The sequence below is a fragment of the Pimephales promelas genome, chromosome 2 (assembly GCF_988280905.1).
Source record: "Pimephales promelas chromosome 2, fPimPro1.hap1.1, whole genome shotgun sequence".
NCBI classification, from domain to species: domain Eukaryota; kingdom Metazoa; phylum Chordata; class Actinopteri; order Cypriniformes; family Leuciscidae; genus Pimephales; species Pimephales promelas.
The window spans coordinates 27114117-27131688 of record NC_142770.1 but is presented as its reverse complement, the minus strand read 5'-3'; the positions used below and the strand labels follow the sequence as shown (position 1 = coordinate 27131688).

The window sequence follows — 17572 nt, the reverse complement described above, 5'->3', positions numbered from 1 at the left end:
TTCGTGGCATGGTTGTTCCTGTCGCTACGAACCTTACCACCGTCACCCCTTGTCAGGGCTACCTTATGGTGTTCTCAGGAGCCAGTTTGACGATAAAGTTGAAATTCTGCAGAAGGCGTACGGTTTGCAAATCGAGGTCATGTGGGAATGTCGATGGAACAAAATGAAAAAGACTGACCCGTCTGTGATTGATTTTATGACGGGTTATAACGCGCCCGAGAGATTGAAACCGCGAGATGCCCTGTTCGGAGGTCGCACTAACGCTTATAAACTCTATCACAAGGCGGCCGAAAGTGAGAAAATAAGGTACCTCGATTTTACCAGCCTCTACCCCTTTTGTCAGGCTACGAAAAGCTATCCGATCGAACATCCTCAAATCATATTCCAAGACTTTCAATCGATCGAAAATTATTTTGGAATCATTAAAGCGACCGTCTACCCACCCCGCAAATTACTACACCCCGTTCTCCCTTACAGATGTCAGGGAAAACTCATGTTCCCCCTATGTAGAACCTGCGCTCAAGAACAAAACCAGACCACGAGCTGTAGCCACAATGATCATGAAAGAGCCCTCTCTGGCTGCTGGGTCAGCATCGAGCTTTTAAAAGCCGTCGAAAAGGGTTACGTGATAGCCAAGATAGACGAGGTTTGGCATTTTCCGCAACGGTCGAACACGTTGTTTGCCGGTTACGTGAAAACGTTTTTACGTTTGAAGCAACAAGCGTCCGGTTACCCGTCTAATGTTCGCACGGACGCTGAGAAAGAGGCCTACGTTCGGCAGTATTTTGAAAAAGAGGGTATCCGACTCGACCCAAAACAAATCAGGTTCAACGCGGCTCAAAGAGCGATCACGAAATTAATTTTGAACAGTTTGTGGGGGAGGTTCTCCCTTAGAGAGAACTTACCGAAAACGACGTTGGTGAGCGAACCTGAAGATTTCACCAGCATCGTTTTCGGCAATACCGAGTCATTGTCCTATTTCACATTCATCTCGGACGACGTAGCTCTCGTTCAGCATAAACCAGGCAAAGACGATCTTTGCAAGACGCGAGACGTTAACGTGTTTATAGGGGCGTTTACAACAGCGTACGCCAGACTGGAATTGTACGAATTGATGGATAGGCTCGGCGATCGACTTTTATATTCGGACACCGATTCCGTCATCTTTGTGTCTAGGGAAGGCGACTGGGAACCGCCTTTAGGGGATCATTTGGGTGAGCTGACGAGCGAGGTAGACGAGGACGATTTCGTATCTTGTTTTTGCTCTAGCGCCCCCAAATCTTATGCGTTTGAAACGGCCAAAGGTAAGACCTGCATGAAGGCTAAGGGTATAACGCTGAACGCTAAAAATTCCCGAGTCATCAATATGGAGTCCCTGATTGGTCTGGTTGAAGGGTATGTGACGTCACAGGATAGTAGCAAACATATCCTGGCTCATAGCGAAAATATCGTGAGGCATAAAAAGACTCTGACCTTGCACAACAAATCAGTCGTTAAAAGCTTCAAGGTGGTGTATAATAAACGCAGGCTTTTACCTGATTTCACCACGCTTCCTTATGGATACTGATCAGATGATGAACAGGGGGTCGTTGGATGCATCCGATTTTGATTTCAGACTTCAGCATCCATTTAGTTGTGTTATAAGTGGCCCATCCAATTCTGGAAAGTCTTATTTTGTGAAACTTTTGTTGGAAAAAGGTTTAACTATAATCTCCAAGAAAATTGAGAATATTGTGTGGTTGTATGATTGTTGGCAACCTTTGTACGATGATGTGCTGAAACTGTATGACATTAAATTTGTACAAGGAATACCCGAGAGTCTGAATGATGATGATTTACTTCCTATTCATAAGACAAATCTTCTCATCGTCGATGATTTGATGCAGCAAGCTAGCACCAACCTGGAACTCCAGAGGGTTTTCACGCAATATTGTCATCACAGGAATCTCAGCGCGATATATATCGTCCAAAATTTATTCGTACAGGGTAAGTCCAGCCGTACCATCAGCTTAAACGCAAATTACATGATTTTGTTTAAAAACCCCCGCGACGTCAATCAAGTGGCCCTTCTAGGACGTCAGATGTACCCTGGAAACACGAAATACTTTATGGAATGTTATCACGACGCAGTCAATCAGCCTTTCGGCTACCTGATGATAGACTATAAAGCGAAAACTCCGGAGCAGTACCGTCTCAGAACAGGTTTGCTTTCAGACCGTCAAGTGGTTTATATTCCGAAAAAAAGAAGAGTGCGATAAATCATCATGTCCGCCAGACTTTGCAAATACCTGCCTGTGTTAAAACTGTTACATAAAGCCAGTCCTAAGCAACGACGGCTTATTTTACAATCGGCGTCCGATGAATTCATTTTGGCGCTGTGTGAAGTAGCGCTTAACATCCTATACGGTACGATCCCAGTCAATCGACAACAGTATCGTAAACTGAAAAAGAGAAGAGCGGAAATCAAATTTGTGGCCAATAAAAAAATCGGTATAGAAGCCAAGAAACGCGTCTTCAACCAGAAGGGCGGCTTCCTTTTACCTTTACTATCCATAGCCGTCCCATTTCTTACGAGCTTGATAGCGAATCGATAGGATGGAGTATGCTGAGAAGATGTATTTAGTTCCTCACCATCAGTTGGGAAAATTGAGAAGCGATAATGTTCGTGAGAACATTCAGCAGACCGTGGAAAACGATTTGGACGGTGCTATAAGAAATATATTACTGCGGACTGATTTGGATCCCTACGAAAAAGCCAAACTTTACGCAAATACCTTGAACAGGTTTTTGGCCATCGTTAAACAAGGCGATCGTGAGAGCTCGGTTTTAACCCTTTCTTTACCCGATAGAGATATCGATCATAAAGATGAACAAACGCCTGATGCTAATGGCGAAAACGGCGCTGCTGTCGGGAATGTGGTGGACGAAGTGTTGAAGAATATCCCTTCGAGAAGTGTGAAAAACAGTAGATACATATTAGACAAGATGTCTAAAGCCGTAGGACTAAGTGGCTGGAATGAATCGGGGGAGTTTGTGTTCAGGGGTAAAGTCATACACGGTTCACATATGGTAGATTTGTTAAAAAATGTGACGGCCCCACAAAATATCCGACATGACCGGAGACCTCTAGGTTGGTCGGAGTTTCTACAGTTCTTTGCGGGTTTAAACATCCCTTTCTCCACAGTCCCCAATCATCAGGTGAGGTCCCTGATTCAATCTTTGAAGAACCACACCACCAGCCCCCCGACTACACCGCCTGCAGGATCTTATAATAAGGTACGAAAACATCTGTCCCGAGCCAGAACCGACGCTAAACCTTACAATAAGGGACGAAAAGATCTGCGCGGCGCTTCTCCGAGAGACTCTGGGTTTAAAATACCGACCGCCGAACCGCAAAAATGGCTGGATTTTTAAACAATTGTATGTTGTAATTAAATAAAGACGATAAAAATAAATGGTTTAAGATTTTTATTTATAGATCATACACGTTTGTACACAAGATAACGTTTTATCATCACATACATGGGGTCTTAATCTCTTCACAAAGCGGGAAACCATTTTATCATTTTTGATATAATCTTCGCTGTATAGCTTCATCACACGATCGTAGTCACAACCTTTAGCTAAATGATATAGAAAAAACAAACAGTGCTGACCGCACGTATTGGACGAATAATCCTGGACTCGTCTGTCGGAATATAGTACTTGGGGGTGGTTGGTAGCTAGAAAGTGTTCGATGGTGGTTGGGAATCGAGGGCTGTTGGGCGGATTGCCGAAGCTGTCGAAAAAACAAGCTGGACCCTGTTCGGGTAAATAAACGGCGAGCCAATGTTCGCCGGGTAGCCCCGCCGGGTCGGTGTTAACGATAGCCATCGTTGGTAAGGTCCTCACGGGTTTTTTCGGTAGTTGATCGCACGGTAGAACCCCGAGAAAATTTGTTTTACACGTCATTTTATCCATGATAGCTGTGAGTTGTAGCGTGTTCATCTCTCAGTAGTAATCGATCAACAACTGTCTCCGGTTAGACACTTCAATGAGGGAATCAAAAACGGCGTAAATTATTAAATTAACGGTATTGGGGAGAGGTTCTCTGAAACGAGCTTCGACTCTGATATTGCCGGACTTGATGAGTGAAATGTGCTGCCCACAGTCTTCATCCGGGGTGAGGTTAAAAGCAAAAAGCGTATATCCGTCGATGAAATCATCAATGTTGATAGCGAGCGCTCTGTCTTTTAGATGTCTCCCGGTCGCCATCACCAACTGATAATATTCACGAGCTGCCAGACCGGATTCGAAATTAGGCTGGAAAGGTTTGGCGGGGAATTGGTGAGAGTCGACGTAGACCGCTAAGAATTCTAAATTGAAATGTTTGAAGGCAAACGGATTTTTTGCGTAGGATCCTGTGAATGCGTCGTTGTCGACCATGCCGATGATGATAGACTTGGGTAAAGTTCCTAAAAACAGATTTTCCTGATTCAAAACGCGTGACCCCGTTGGGATTGAGAATGTTTTTAGACAGACCCTGTCGATGGCGTACTTGGCCGTTGTCGACAGTAACGTTTGCGCGTGAGCCAGTCTCACCGGAGGTGAAACGGTCACCTTCTTGACAAAAAGGGATGCCGCCAATATATTTAATTTGTAAGCCACATCGTCGCTCCTCATCAGACAGAATTCATCTTTTGCCCGTATAAATCGTAGCTTTAAATCGATCGAGTTCAATAAAAGTTTTTCCTGAAAGAATATATCGCCGTGTATGGGTGTGAACAGTTCCACCTCCCTGCTCCGTCTGGTATAGGTCGACCTCTTAAGCAATCCTTCGTTCTCACCGGCCGGGTCGCTGTCGTCCATTTCCCCGGCAGTATCCAACTGAAACAATGATGTAGAGAACAGGGATTGTAGCGTATCTTTACCGTAGTTGAGAAGGCTCTCAATCAAACATCTATAAGGATAGGTGTTTGAACTTTGCGAAATGAGCCTGTCGCCGAGGGTGATGTCTACTTGCGAAAACATAGTAGCTCCGAGGTAATTGATAGGGCCAACTTTCGAAGGGTGTGCGATCTCCGTGCCATCGGGTCTTGTGATTTTCACCCGTAGATAGAGCATGGTGTTATTGAGGTCTACATAATCATCGCCGGTCCCCGCGATAAAAAACTCTATCGGGGCAGAGTCCGAAAGGGCCGATAATGGAGCCAGTTCTAAATAACTGTTTTTCTCGATGATGGTCTGCGTCAGAGGTACCGTAAATAAGTCCAACTCGGACTTGATACACTCTCCCGACATACGATGCAGTAACGCCATGTTAGAATATGGTTTTTACACCTCTCTTGATCGGCGGGTTTCGCCTAACAGTCTTCTTGCGCTTTCTACGAGCGAGTGAGACCTTGTTTGTTAGACGCGTTGTTTTCTTCTTTTTTATTGTCCATTGACCACGCCTTCTCAGACCGGGTGGTTTGGACGTTCTCTTACGAGCCATGACCATCAGACCGGATCCCCCTTGAGCTTTACCCTCATCGCCGTGCGAACGCATCAATACGTTCGAGAAGACGTCGGATGCTATATTTTTAGCAGCCGATTTTAGGTGGGGCTTTGCGATGCTGAAGCCTCTTTTTAACAGCGGTATGGCCATCCTGAACAAACCCCTAAAAATACCTCCTAACCCACTACCGTACATAACACCTCCGCCGGCATAACCCGGTAAAGCACCACCGGCTTGGTTTTGGTAGTAGGCGACATAATCCGGACTTTCTCTATAGTGATAATTCATTTTTCGGTTTAAAGTGTAGTTTTACAATGACTTTTCCGTAAGTGAAGGGAACCGGTTTGTTTTGATCGTCTTTAACCTCGATGGTGATGTCGGTGATGTGATCCTTGATGATCGATGCGTAATGCGGCTTGTCGTATCTAGCAATGACCGTCTCGTTGGTTTTACCCGATATATGTACACATCTCAAAAGGGGTACGTGAGAATCGCCGACCACTTGATATTGGACGATGTCGGTGTAAACGTACAATGTGTAGAAACCCCCGTTGATATCGGCCTGATGAGGGGCGTAAGTGATGGTACTTGTATTAAAATCAGCTTCTTTATGGTAGGCTGTACGACCGAGAGCATCATTCGGTATCGCTCCTAAAATCGTGGTGAGTTTTCCGTAGAATGTCACTGAAACGTTGGGTCTCGCTAACAGATAGACTTTATTTTTTATTTCGTCATAGTCCAATAGACCCGTCGGCTGGAGAACTTTATTTATCGCTCGGATGATCGCCCGAATGTTCGCATAGTACCCACCGCTTATTTCTAATTTCCTCGAAACAGAAAACCCAGACAAGTCTTTTTTAAACAGCTCGCTGTCTTTTAGGCTTCCGGCATTCTGGGGTCCAGGGGCCGTGTGTAGCGTGAAATTTCCATCTTCGTCGCTAAAGGAGTACCAAGTTCTAGGATATTCGATTTCGGCTAGTCCTACCTCCCAGTGACCTTTCAAGTTTATAGCTTTCGCTAGTCTCGTTATATAGCTGGATATGGTATTTTCAGGATAAACCCATGATGACGCATTGCATGGTAGCGTGACGTAGAACCCGTGCTCATCCATGGTGCTCCACCGATGTATGATCACCCCCGAGTTATGGTCAATGTGTTTTAAGGAGATTTTAGGTCCACCAGAGTTTTTTTATCTACATAGCTGTTAAATTTTGAAGGCCATCCTAGCCATTTTACTAAAACGAGCGTAGATTTCCCTTGCTTTTTCTGTCCTAAAATTTTCTCTACCTTAAAAGATTTGTTTTTACTAACGATTATTTTTTGTAGTTCTTTTCCATAAAAAACCCCATCGATGGCTTCGCCGTCATAATCACAGAGTCTGTAGACCGGTGGTTGACGTGGAATGCACGAGGATACGGTGAAAAACTCTTCTGTATAGTTCTGCTCGTATCCTTTAGTGAATGGACCTCTCACTTTAGAAATCCTAACGACGTCGCCGACTTTAAATTTAAAGTCGGGTTTCTCTGTGTTCTTTGCAGCCCCGTACAAGTTTTGAAACACTTGACCTTCGTTGTCTCTGCTGACGTCCAGGGGTCTCATTCTGATACTACGGTGATAACTGGAATTGTATCCCTGCATAATGTCTTGTAAAACATCTATGTAGCGTCGCGAATTGGTAGCCGTTAAAAATCTCCACATACGACTTTTTAGCGTTCTATTAAATCGTTCGACGACGCTGGCTTTCAAATCGGTAGCGGTAGCGAAATGATTAATCTCATGGTTTTTCATTAGATTTTGAAAATGTTTGTTAAAAAATTCTTTACCCTTGTCCGTCTGTAATTTCTGCGGTACTCGACCCTCTTTGAGTATAGATTCAAATGCTTTAGTAACCTCGACCCCACTCTTGTTCTTCAACACCCTAGACCATGCATGTTTGCTGAAAACATCTATGCACGTCAGAAGATATTTATGACCGTCATTATCCTTAGCATAAGCGATCATGTCCACGAGATCGGCTTGGAATTGCGTATCGATTCCGTATACCACCACCCTATTTCTCTTGTATTTTATCGGCGCTGTTTTGTGTAATGTGTAAGCGTCCTCACCAGCCAACCATTCTGAAACCTGTTTATCGGATAGCCGGACTCCGCTATCCTTTAACACGGCATCTTTTAATCGTTTTTTACCACCTAAAGATCCGGGGTTAGACGGTGTGTAATAAGCTTTTTTCATCAGCTCGGACATGATGATGATTCAGCGACCAGTGAAAGAATGAGAGGTAAGGATGATTTGAATCAATCTTTTATTAAAAAATTACAGGATATAGATGATAAGTAAAACGGTTATAATGACAATCATGCATAGTATATGTACAAATGGATAGAGGTAAAATGGTTATAATGACAATCATGCATAGTATATGTACAAATGTATAGAGGTAAAATGGTTATAATGACAATCATGCATAGTATAAACAAAATAACCTAACTACATCGGCAAGTGGAATCTAACACAAATAGAAATTTGCGGACCAAAGACATGTCTCTGTCTAGGATATAATCGCTAAACATTTCAATAATCCGCTTGATGTCTTTATTCAATTCTTGACGTTCGGCCATCTCCTCTTCATCGTCGCTGTCGTATTGTTTGTTTTTGTCCATACAGATGCATATATCGGTTACATACGTGAACATGGTCAACGTGTCGACGAAACGTATCTTAGGTTGTGAATTGACCATGAAATCAAGAACAGCTTTTATCTTATCCCACACGGGATCATCTTCACCGAGGTAGTCATGACATGAAGCTAGGAGAGTACCCCATCTATTATCACCACCCAGACTTCTCACATCTTTCATCATTTTCTTGAGATTGGACACACGTTTGCTGTCATCGTCATTACAAAGAATTTGGAACGTGTTATAGGATGAGTCCTCAATCATCTTCTTCATTAGATCGGTCATCTGGATTCTGTAATGATCTTTAAACATCATTTCCATAAAGGCGTTTAGGTTGCCGGGATCATCGATGTCTTCTTCGGAGCTTTGATCGCTATCCATTGACGATTGAGAGTACTTCCCAGAGATCGACGACATCATGCACGATTTCTGTACAGGCTTTGTCCAAAAGTTTCCCCCTGATGTCGTCTAGCTTGGCTAGGATGAATGGTTCGTCTTTTAATTCGTGCAGAATAGCTCCGACCGTACCTTGAATTCGGTGGGCACGTGATCTTAACCCGCAGCGGTTGAGGATGATCGCGATGATGGATTGGAAATTAGGTTTAAACAGCTTGGCAGACAGTTCATCAAAGTGAGTGTCGAAGTAGTAGTTGGGAGGGTCAAACAGGCATGAATGTTGCATCTGGCTAGGATGATCAATCAGACACCCCTCACACTCATCCTTGCGTTTGACTCCGATGAGATGTTCCAGTATCAGTACTGTAGCAGCTTTTATGATCTTGAATCCGATGTCGCTGAAGCAACCGTCTGTAGCGTCGAAACTGGGTTTAGCTACGGGGTCTGTAGCAACATCGGAAGATAGTGTAGGGTTGTAAGGTTCGTAGTCTGCGCCGGATTTATAACGCCAGTCCTTATGAGGGTCGGATGGTCCGGTATCGATAGTCAGAATATTGTCGACCGCGTTGTCGTCGAGAATGCTGCCGAAAGAGATACCGCAGCTACATACATGATCAGGCTCTGTACCGTTGTCTTCAGCCATGGTTTATATATATAGTGGTCGAGAGGGGTCTGGTCGCCGGAATTTATCTGTAGAAGAGGGGGAGGAGTCGGTCTTTCATTTCTTCCACGGGTTGTAAAGACGTTTGCGAGGGTCTGACAGCAGAGATTTAGGATGACCGTAGTGAATGGGGGCAGATGGTCTGGTAAAGGAACTGCTGCGGGGGCATCTCTCGGGGTGGAACAGCTGCACTTTGACTTTGTTGTATCCGTCAAGCATGTCACACCATTTGAACATTTTGTCGATGTGTGAAAAAACACTATTCAGCAAATCCAGATCACGCCAATTGAACATAAATTGTAAATCATAGAGATCATGATGTTCGTTAGGATCGATGACTCCTGACTTCATATTTGAGAGCTTTGTCTTGTCTTTACAGCAGAAGATTAATCTGTTAATCATGCCAGAGTGGTCTGGGATCCCGTTACAAAGCCTAAAGGTATTTTAGGAGGTCATTTAAATATCAGAAGCTTACTCCCCAAGCAAGACGAGATCAGAATACTGTTGTCTGAGTCTAACATCGACTTTCTATGTATTAGTGAAACCTGGTTGCATGATAAAACTCCAACCTGTTTAATTGACGTTCCGGGGTATACATGTTATAGAAGGGACCGAACTGTAGGGAGGGGTGGGGGTGTACTGATATATATTAAGGACACATTTAATGCAAAGCAAATGTACCCAACTGTTGATATGTCAACTGAATGTTTATGCATTAATGTAATATTATCGCAAAGTATGCAATTCTACATTTTAGTGGTATATAATCCTCCCTCTGCATGCACCACAAAGCTTTGTGAAAATTTGGATGTTATGTTCAAAAATTTTAACCACAAGAACGAGGTGCTTGTTTTCGGTGATTTTAACATAAATTGGATGGATAAACAATGCAGGAAAAAACTGAAAATTCTTGCATCCAAACATGATTTTATTCAAATGATTGAAACCCCAACGCGAATTACCAGGAAGACTCAAACACTGATAGACTTAGTCTTTGCTAATAAACCTGATAGAATCATAAAAACATATAATTTAGTTACTGGTCTATCCGATCATAATATGATTTTAACTGCAAGAAAATTGACAAAGAAAAGAACAAATAGATTTTTAAATTCAAATAAGAACGTATATAAATTTGAAATTCCTCGTAAGAAGCAGATTGAATTTGAAACCGAGTTAAAGAGTGTTAACTGGGATGAGCTTCAACAATGTGATCAAACAAATAACTACTGTGATAAATGTATGTCCACTATTGAGAGCATTGTCAATAAATACACTAAAAAGCAAAAGAAATCCCAGAGAAAATATCAGCTACCATGGATGAACGATAACATTAGAAAAACGATGAAAAAAAGAGACTTGGCTTTGAAAACTTTTATTAAGACCCGAAGGGACATAGATTTTAAAATATTTAAAGGTTTGCGTAACCAAGTTATAAAAGAACTTAGACTGTCTAAATCAAATTACTATATTCACGCCCTAACAGAGGTTAAAGGGAACGGCAAATTAATGTGGAAAAAGCTAAATAGCCTACTAAATCCAAAAGGTAACTTCACCCAAACAAAATATGAACTTAGAAAGGATGAAAACACTATTACAGATAGCACACAAGTTGCTAATGAATTTAATACCTTTTTTGTACAATCCGTTGACAACTTAGCATCAAGCTTCCCAAGCTGCATTAATACAGGCTTGACAACAGTATACGTGCCTGAAGATCAAGCCAACTCATTCCAGCTGAAGGAGGTCGATCAGACAGCTGTTTTGAAAGCCATACAGGGCCTAAACACCTCCTTTTCGAAAGATATTTTTAATTTAGACACAGTGTTTCTTAAAAAATATAGCAGCATTTTGGTCCAACCTCTTACAAACATTGTTAATATTTCCATCAAATCCGGACAATTCCCAGATGGGTGGAAAAGTTCCCTGGTAACACCGATTTTCAAATCAGGAGATGACAAAATGTCTTGTAATTATAGACCTATTAGTCTTCTTCCAGCTTTGTCTAAAGTTTTAGAAAAGATTGTTTCAGAACAACTCATTCACCATCTTGAGATAAATCAATATCTTAGTCCCCTACAATTTGGATTCAGGAATAACCATTCCACAGAGTCTGCAATCTGTCTACTAACTGAAAATATCAAACAATTTCTTGACAGGGGAAATGTAGCAGGTGCTGTGTTCCTGGATTTAAAAAAAGCTTTCGACACAGTAAATCACAATATATTAATCTCCAAATTAAGCGAGTTTAACTTATCCAAAAAATCATTATCCTGGTTTGAATCATATCTAAAGGGCCGTGAACAATGTGTTGTGATTAACGGTGTGAGATCCACTTTTCTTGAAATCAAGACAGGTATTCCTCAGGGCACGGTCCTGGGACCCTTACTCTTCAGTTTATATATTAACGATTTGCCGGATGTAGTATGTCCAGATATAGGTCTTCTGATGTATGCAGATGACGCAGTTGTGTATGCTTCTGCTGATACCTGTACTACTGTGGCTGACAAACTTAATGCCAACTTGGAAAGAATATCATCTTGGCTGGCCTCATCTCATTTAACTTTAAATATTAAAAAAACAAACTCTATCTGTTTCTCTATTCAAAAACTACCCTCAGTACAATTTCTGAACATAAAAATTAATGGTGAACTTATCGAACAAGTACCTGAAGTAAAGTACCTTGGAATAAATATAGACTATCAGTTGAATTTCAAAAGTCACATTAAGAAAATCTATAAAACTGTTAGGGCCAATTTGAGCTGCTTTATGCTGATTAGAAATTGTCTTACTCTTGATTGCGCTTTTATTTTTTTTAACTCTATGATTCTTTCGCATATATCTTACGGCATAACCACATGGTCTCAAGCTCATCAGTCATCTGTCGAAACCATAGAGTGCCTTTATAACAGAGCCTTGAAAGTTTTGGATAAGAAAAGAATAAGGTATCATCATTGTCATATTCAAAGCAAATACAAGATTTTAAGTTTTGTTAATTTTATTTCTCTGCATTTGATTAAGCTGATTTTTAAATGTTTAAATGATGCTGCTCCACTACCGCTTTGCAAGATAATAACAAGACAACAAAGTACTAGATTAACCAGATCTGCTTTTAAAGTCAACTGTAACATCCCTTTCTGTAGAACATCATTTGCTCAGACTTCTGTTTCAGTGAAAGGGGCAAAATTGTGGAACTCTCTGCCAGATCATCTGAAATGCATCCCGACACTAGATATCTTCAAAAAAAAAACCAAATTGTGGTTAATTCAGAAACAGTGTTGTTCGCATATTTAGTTCTTGTCGACTCTGCCTTTTCTGTAAATTTTTTCATTTTTTTTATTTTTTTTATTTGGCATTTATATTATATTCTATTATTTTTTTTTCTCTATTAGTATTTTTATTCCTGTACTGCATTTTATCAAAAAGCCCTTACTGTTTTGTATTGCTCGTGTATTTTTTGCATGTATTGCATTTTACTAGAAAAGCCCTTCTAGGGACTAATGTTGTAAATTAGCTTTGGCTAAAAACATTGATACATGCATCAGATCACTGTCAAAGTGTATCTATGTTATCTGTATCTGTCCCTATCTAAATAAACTATAATAATAATAATAATAAGATGTAGACGAAGTCGTCGGGATTCTTGCGGGTATGATCGCCAACCACCCGATACCTAAAGTCGGGTGTTATACCATCCCACTCTGCGGTGTACAGAGGCTCTTCCCCACCATCATTGAGATCCTTCCAGACGAATTTGTAAAATAGAGACCAGTCTTTTTCAGGAAATGCAACGCACTCATCTTGAGCAGTGCGAAACTCTTCCCCACTGTCGACGGTGTAGAGCATCACAAAACGTGAAGGTTTGTGAAATTTGTAGCCAAAGACACGCTTGCTACACATTTTGAATTCGTCTTTAACCCATTCTGTATTTTCATGGAGAAAGCTTGTCAAACCGATGCGAGCGACTGACTTTTTCGGAGCCATAGCCAGATTATCCATCATCATGCTACTCAGATCGATCTCGGGGGTTTTAGGTGAGGATAAAGCGTCCATACTCATGTAACTCATGTTTCCCTCTGTGAATTCTGTAGAACAGAGACCACCCATTTTATAGACGGGTTTTCTGGTATGGGAGGGGGCTACATCAACGATAAAACCAGACAACCGGGGTCAACCTGTCCATTTTGATCGATCGCTTCCTGGGGTCACTAAGAGGACAAAACCATACATGTTCACACACATGTTTTTTGGATTAAAAAAGGTCATCCGGTCAAACCACAGATGTTCACACACACACATGTTTTTTGGATTAGAAAGGTCAACGGGTCAACACCACCTGTCCATTTGATTGATCGTTAGGTCAAAGGTTAATCGATATCCCAGACATGGAATGTCAAAGGTCAAAGCTTTATGACTACTTCAAAGAGCGAATCCGGAAGGTCAAAGGTCAGCCCCGCCCACCTGTCAATCAAAAAGCAATAAATCATTTTGACACAAGGTAGCCTATTATAACTAACATTTGCATCAACCCTCCCTCCGGAATAAGCAGAAAAGGGCATGGCCATATTTCAGCAGCTTCAGCTCGTCGAGTGTGTTGTTCACACAGCTGTCAGGTCTTCTGTGTTTCGGCTTCCCACGGACGCTGTACTACTTCGTCAACAATGGATACAATTTATGTTTGATTATGTTCCTGAAAATGACGATGGTAATCTAGCTCTCTGTGCTGCGCATTTACGGAAGACAGCTTCCAGAATCTCCACGAGTTCAACACCGGATTCAACAAGAAACTGTTACTAAAACATGAAGCAGTTTCAACTTTAAAACCAGAGGCAGCAGTTGTTGGGCCACAACCTGTAAGTAGGCTAAGACTTAATCATTAGGGCCCAAGCACTAACAGTGCGAGGACCCTATTGAAACTGTTAGGGTTATTTTATTTTTATTAGGGCCCAAGCCCTGAAAGGACGAAGGCCCTATTGTTTTCCTTGGGATTATTTATTATAGAAATGGGTAAACCACTATCAGTGGGTGCTTCTCAATATCCCTCCTCGTCTCCTCGCTCCTCCGTCCTCCCTCCTATGACCCGGAAACCGATCGAGCTCAGCCATCTTGAAGGACATCTCAATTCTCTAATTGCACCATGAGGAGTCGAGGATCGAGGAGATAGGAGGCTTCCTGAGGAGTCATAAGCGAGGATACACATGTGCATCCTACGCGGAACTGTTATATTGACTAAACGTGACGCACGTGCAAATTCTCCTCCCCCTTCACATCGGTCACAATCATTTTAATTTATACTTTACCTTCGCAGTTTATATAAACCACACATCTCAGATATTTCAACAGTATAGCCTATCTTTATTATTATTTATTATGAATTTAATAAATAACCAAACTTCAACAACATAAGGGAGATCCTTTTAGCGCTGCTTATGACACTGTGGAGTGACACTCGAGTGATCAAGTATTCCAATGTATATAAAAAAGCTTTTATTCGATTCCTCTGTCCTCCTTTCCTTTCCTCGCTTCCTTCCCTCGCGTCCTACAGGGGGTGGAGCTGAGACGCAAGGAAAGGAAACAAGGAAAGGAAACGAGGATGCACAAATAAGAAATGAGAAGCACCCAGCGAGTCTGCCCGTGGGGTGGGGGCACCGCCGCGCCAAGCAGTGTCCCACATTGTCCCTCAGAAACATATCCCTTGTCTCCCTTGGGCTTATTAGCAGGTGGTCACCCTAGCGTAAGGCCTTCAACACAGTAAACCATGAACTACTGATAGATAAATTAACACATTTCTCTATTAGTATAAGTACAATTAATTGGATTAAATCTTTTCTCAGAGTATCTATAAATAATGCATCATCTCTCTTACGAGCATGCACTATGGGTGTGCTGCAGGGCTCTATATTAGGGCCCTTGTTGTCTTCACTTTATATTGATGATTTTCCGTGTGTGTGTATTAATGCTAAAATGAAAATGCATGCTGATGACAAAATGGTGTATATTCATGGTAACACTGTTAAGGATGTTGCTCAAAAGTTAACTGAGGAAATGGAAAAGATTTATATTTGGCTAAAAAAAAAAAACTCATTTAACTTTCATTTAACAAAATCAGTTGAGGGTCAGGAAATTAAAAAGGTAGACCAAATTAAATGTTTAGGAGTCATTCTAGACCCAAATCCAAATTTCAAAAAACATATTAAAAAGATTACCAACACGTTAAATTCATATAGCACATTTTAGATATATTAGAAACTCTTTGATCATAGGTGCATCTAATTTACATCTAAATGTGATGATAATTCCACACTTTCGATACTGCATGACGAGTTGGTCACAAGCATGTAAAACAGCATTAAGGCCCCTGGAATCTTTGTAGAAAACTTCTCTAACACAACAAATCTCGGTTATTTCATTATTGTCATATTCTTAAAAAAAACATAGGATATTAGGTTTGAAAACAATCATATATTCAAATATCTGTGTCTTGTTTAAGATCATAAATAGCACTGCAACCCCTCTGTTAAAAGTTGATCTCACTGAGCTCAGAAATGACATCTCGAGCCACTCGGTCGACTGTTCGGGGCGAGTGCATGATTTCTCGGTGTAAAACAGTTTTCGGCAGCTTAGCTTTCTCATGTGTGGCCATCAAACAGTGGAACAAGTTGCCAACAGAACTGAGCACATGTGTAAATAACACTTTTCCACTTCTTTTAAAACAAACATGTTCCCAAAATGTATTGTAATTGATGTGTATGTGTGAGTGTATTTGTAAATGAATGCCATATATACTGTTTTTGGGATAAATGGATTATTAATATGTATATCTACTCCCAAAGAGTGACTGAACTGAAGGAACTAAATACAGACATGAATTAACCAAACCAGGTGATACAGATGAAGGTGATTAACAAAACACAGGTGACGAAGATGAACTAATGAAGGTAACAGAAAAGTGGCGGAAAAACCTAGGCCATGTGACTAAGAATGCAAACAGAAGATCAAAACCAAACCGAATCAAAACGTGACAGATTGTTTATTCCTTATGAATTTCTAATAGTTTCTTTAGCAAGGGGTTTTAAACTTTTTAATGGCAATGAGCCCTAAACAACACCCTTGTGAGACTCTTTATTTAGCCTTATAATATAATAAAATACAGGCCTAATGTAACCTAAACAATACCTTTGTGAGATGCTTTATTTAGGGTTATAATATAATAAAATATGCCCATACACAGTTATTTCCACCACTTTAATCAAACCACTCTTCTTTAAAACATTACGATGTGATTTTCTCGTTGCCTCTCGTATTGAGCTATTTTGTCCGCACACAGGACTCACACACGCTCACTTCATTCTCTTTCTATTAAAGCTGTAAACTGCATTCACCAGTTTTCACTCTACAGAGGTTGACCAGAGCACTGAAATTATTTCTCACTTAACCCTCAGGTGCTCTTCGGTCATTTCTGACCGAAACTTTTGAATTTTTAAAAATCACAGCTTCATCGCAATGTTACGAAACTTGGTGACTTTCATGGCATTGGGTATGTGAACACACAAAAAAATTGAGGTCATGATCCGAGCAGGCTAAGTGGTCGTAAAAAAAATAGTCACACTTGTGCTCTTCTGTCAAAAATGACCGACCATAGGAAATGAATGAGAAATTGACAAAAACACAAAAACTTTGAGAATTTTTGTATGTACAATCTACAAATCGGCCACAATTCTAAAAAAAAGTACACCGCAGGAAAGGGGTGACACTCTAAAACATCTAGAGTGCAAAACAGACACACCCACCAACACACACACACATACAAACACACTTTTATACACATACATACCAATAAATTTTGATTACAAAAAGTATGTTTTGAATTTTTAAAAATTACAACTTTATCGCAATGTTACGAAACTTGGTGACTTTTATGGCATTAAGTATGTGAACACACAAAAAAATTGTGGTCATGATCTGAGCATGCTAAGTGGTCGTAAAAAATAGTCACACTTGTGGTCTTTGGTCAAAAATAACCCCCATAAGAAATTAATGGGAAATTGTAAAAAATGAAAAAAAAAAGATTGTGAATTTTTTTTTTTTTGTCAAATTTTTTAATAAGAAATAGTTTTTGAGATTGTTTCAACTTTATATTCAAATCCACCAACAACAACAACAACAAAAAAATGTGTTTGTAAACAGCTGGAAAACTTCTCCATAGAGAGCTGTACATGTCATCTAGTGGTTACACCATGATTCTACGCTTTTTCTCTATACTGGAACCAGATGGTGCTAATTTCCTTCAAAAAAAATTTTTTTTCTGAAGGCCTAGACTCTATATTAAACTAAAATACTGCGTTAATATTTTTTTTGAAA

At 40.7% G+C, this 17572-nt stretch overlaps 1 protein-coding gene across 1 annotated transcript; it reads right to left on the bottom strand.

Annotated features, from left to right (window-relative positions):
- Window positions 1-3990: 3990 nt before the first annotated feature.
- Window positions 3991-5298, bottom strand: LOC148995899 (uncharacterized protein F54H12.2-like). Its single transcript, XM_089119188.1, has one exon. The coding sequence runs from the start codon at window positions 5296-5298 to the stop codon at window positions 3991-3993; it is 1308 nt and encodes a 435-aa protein (XP_088975314.1).
- Between the last annotated feature and the right edge of the window lie 12274 nt (window positions 5299-17572).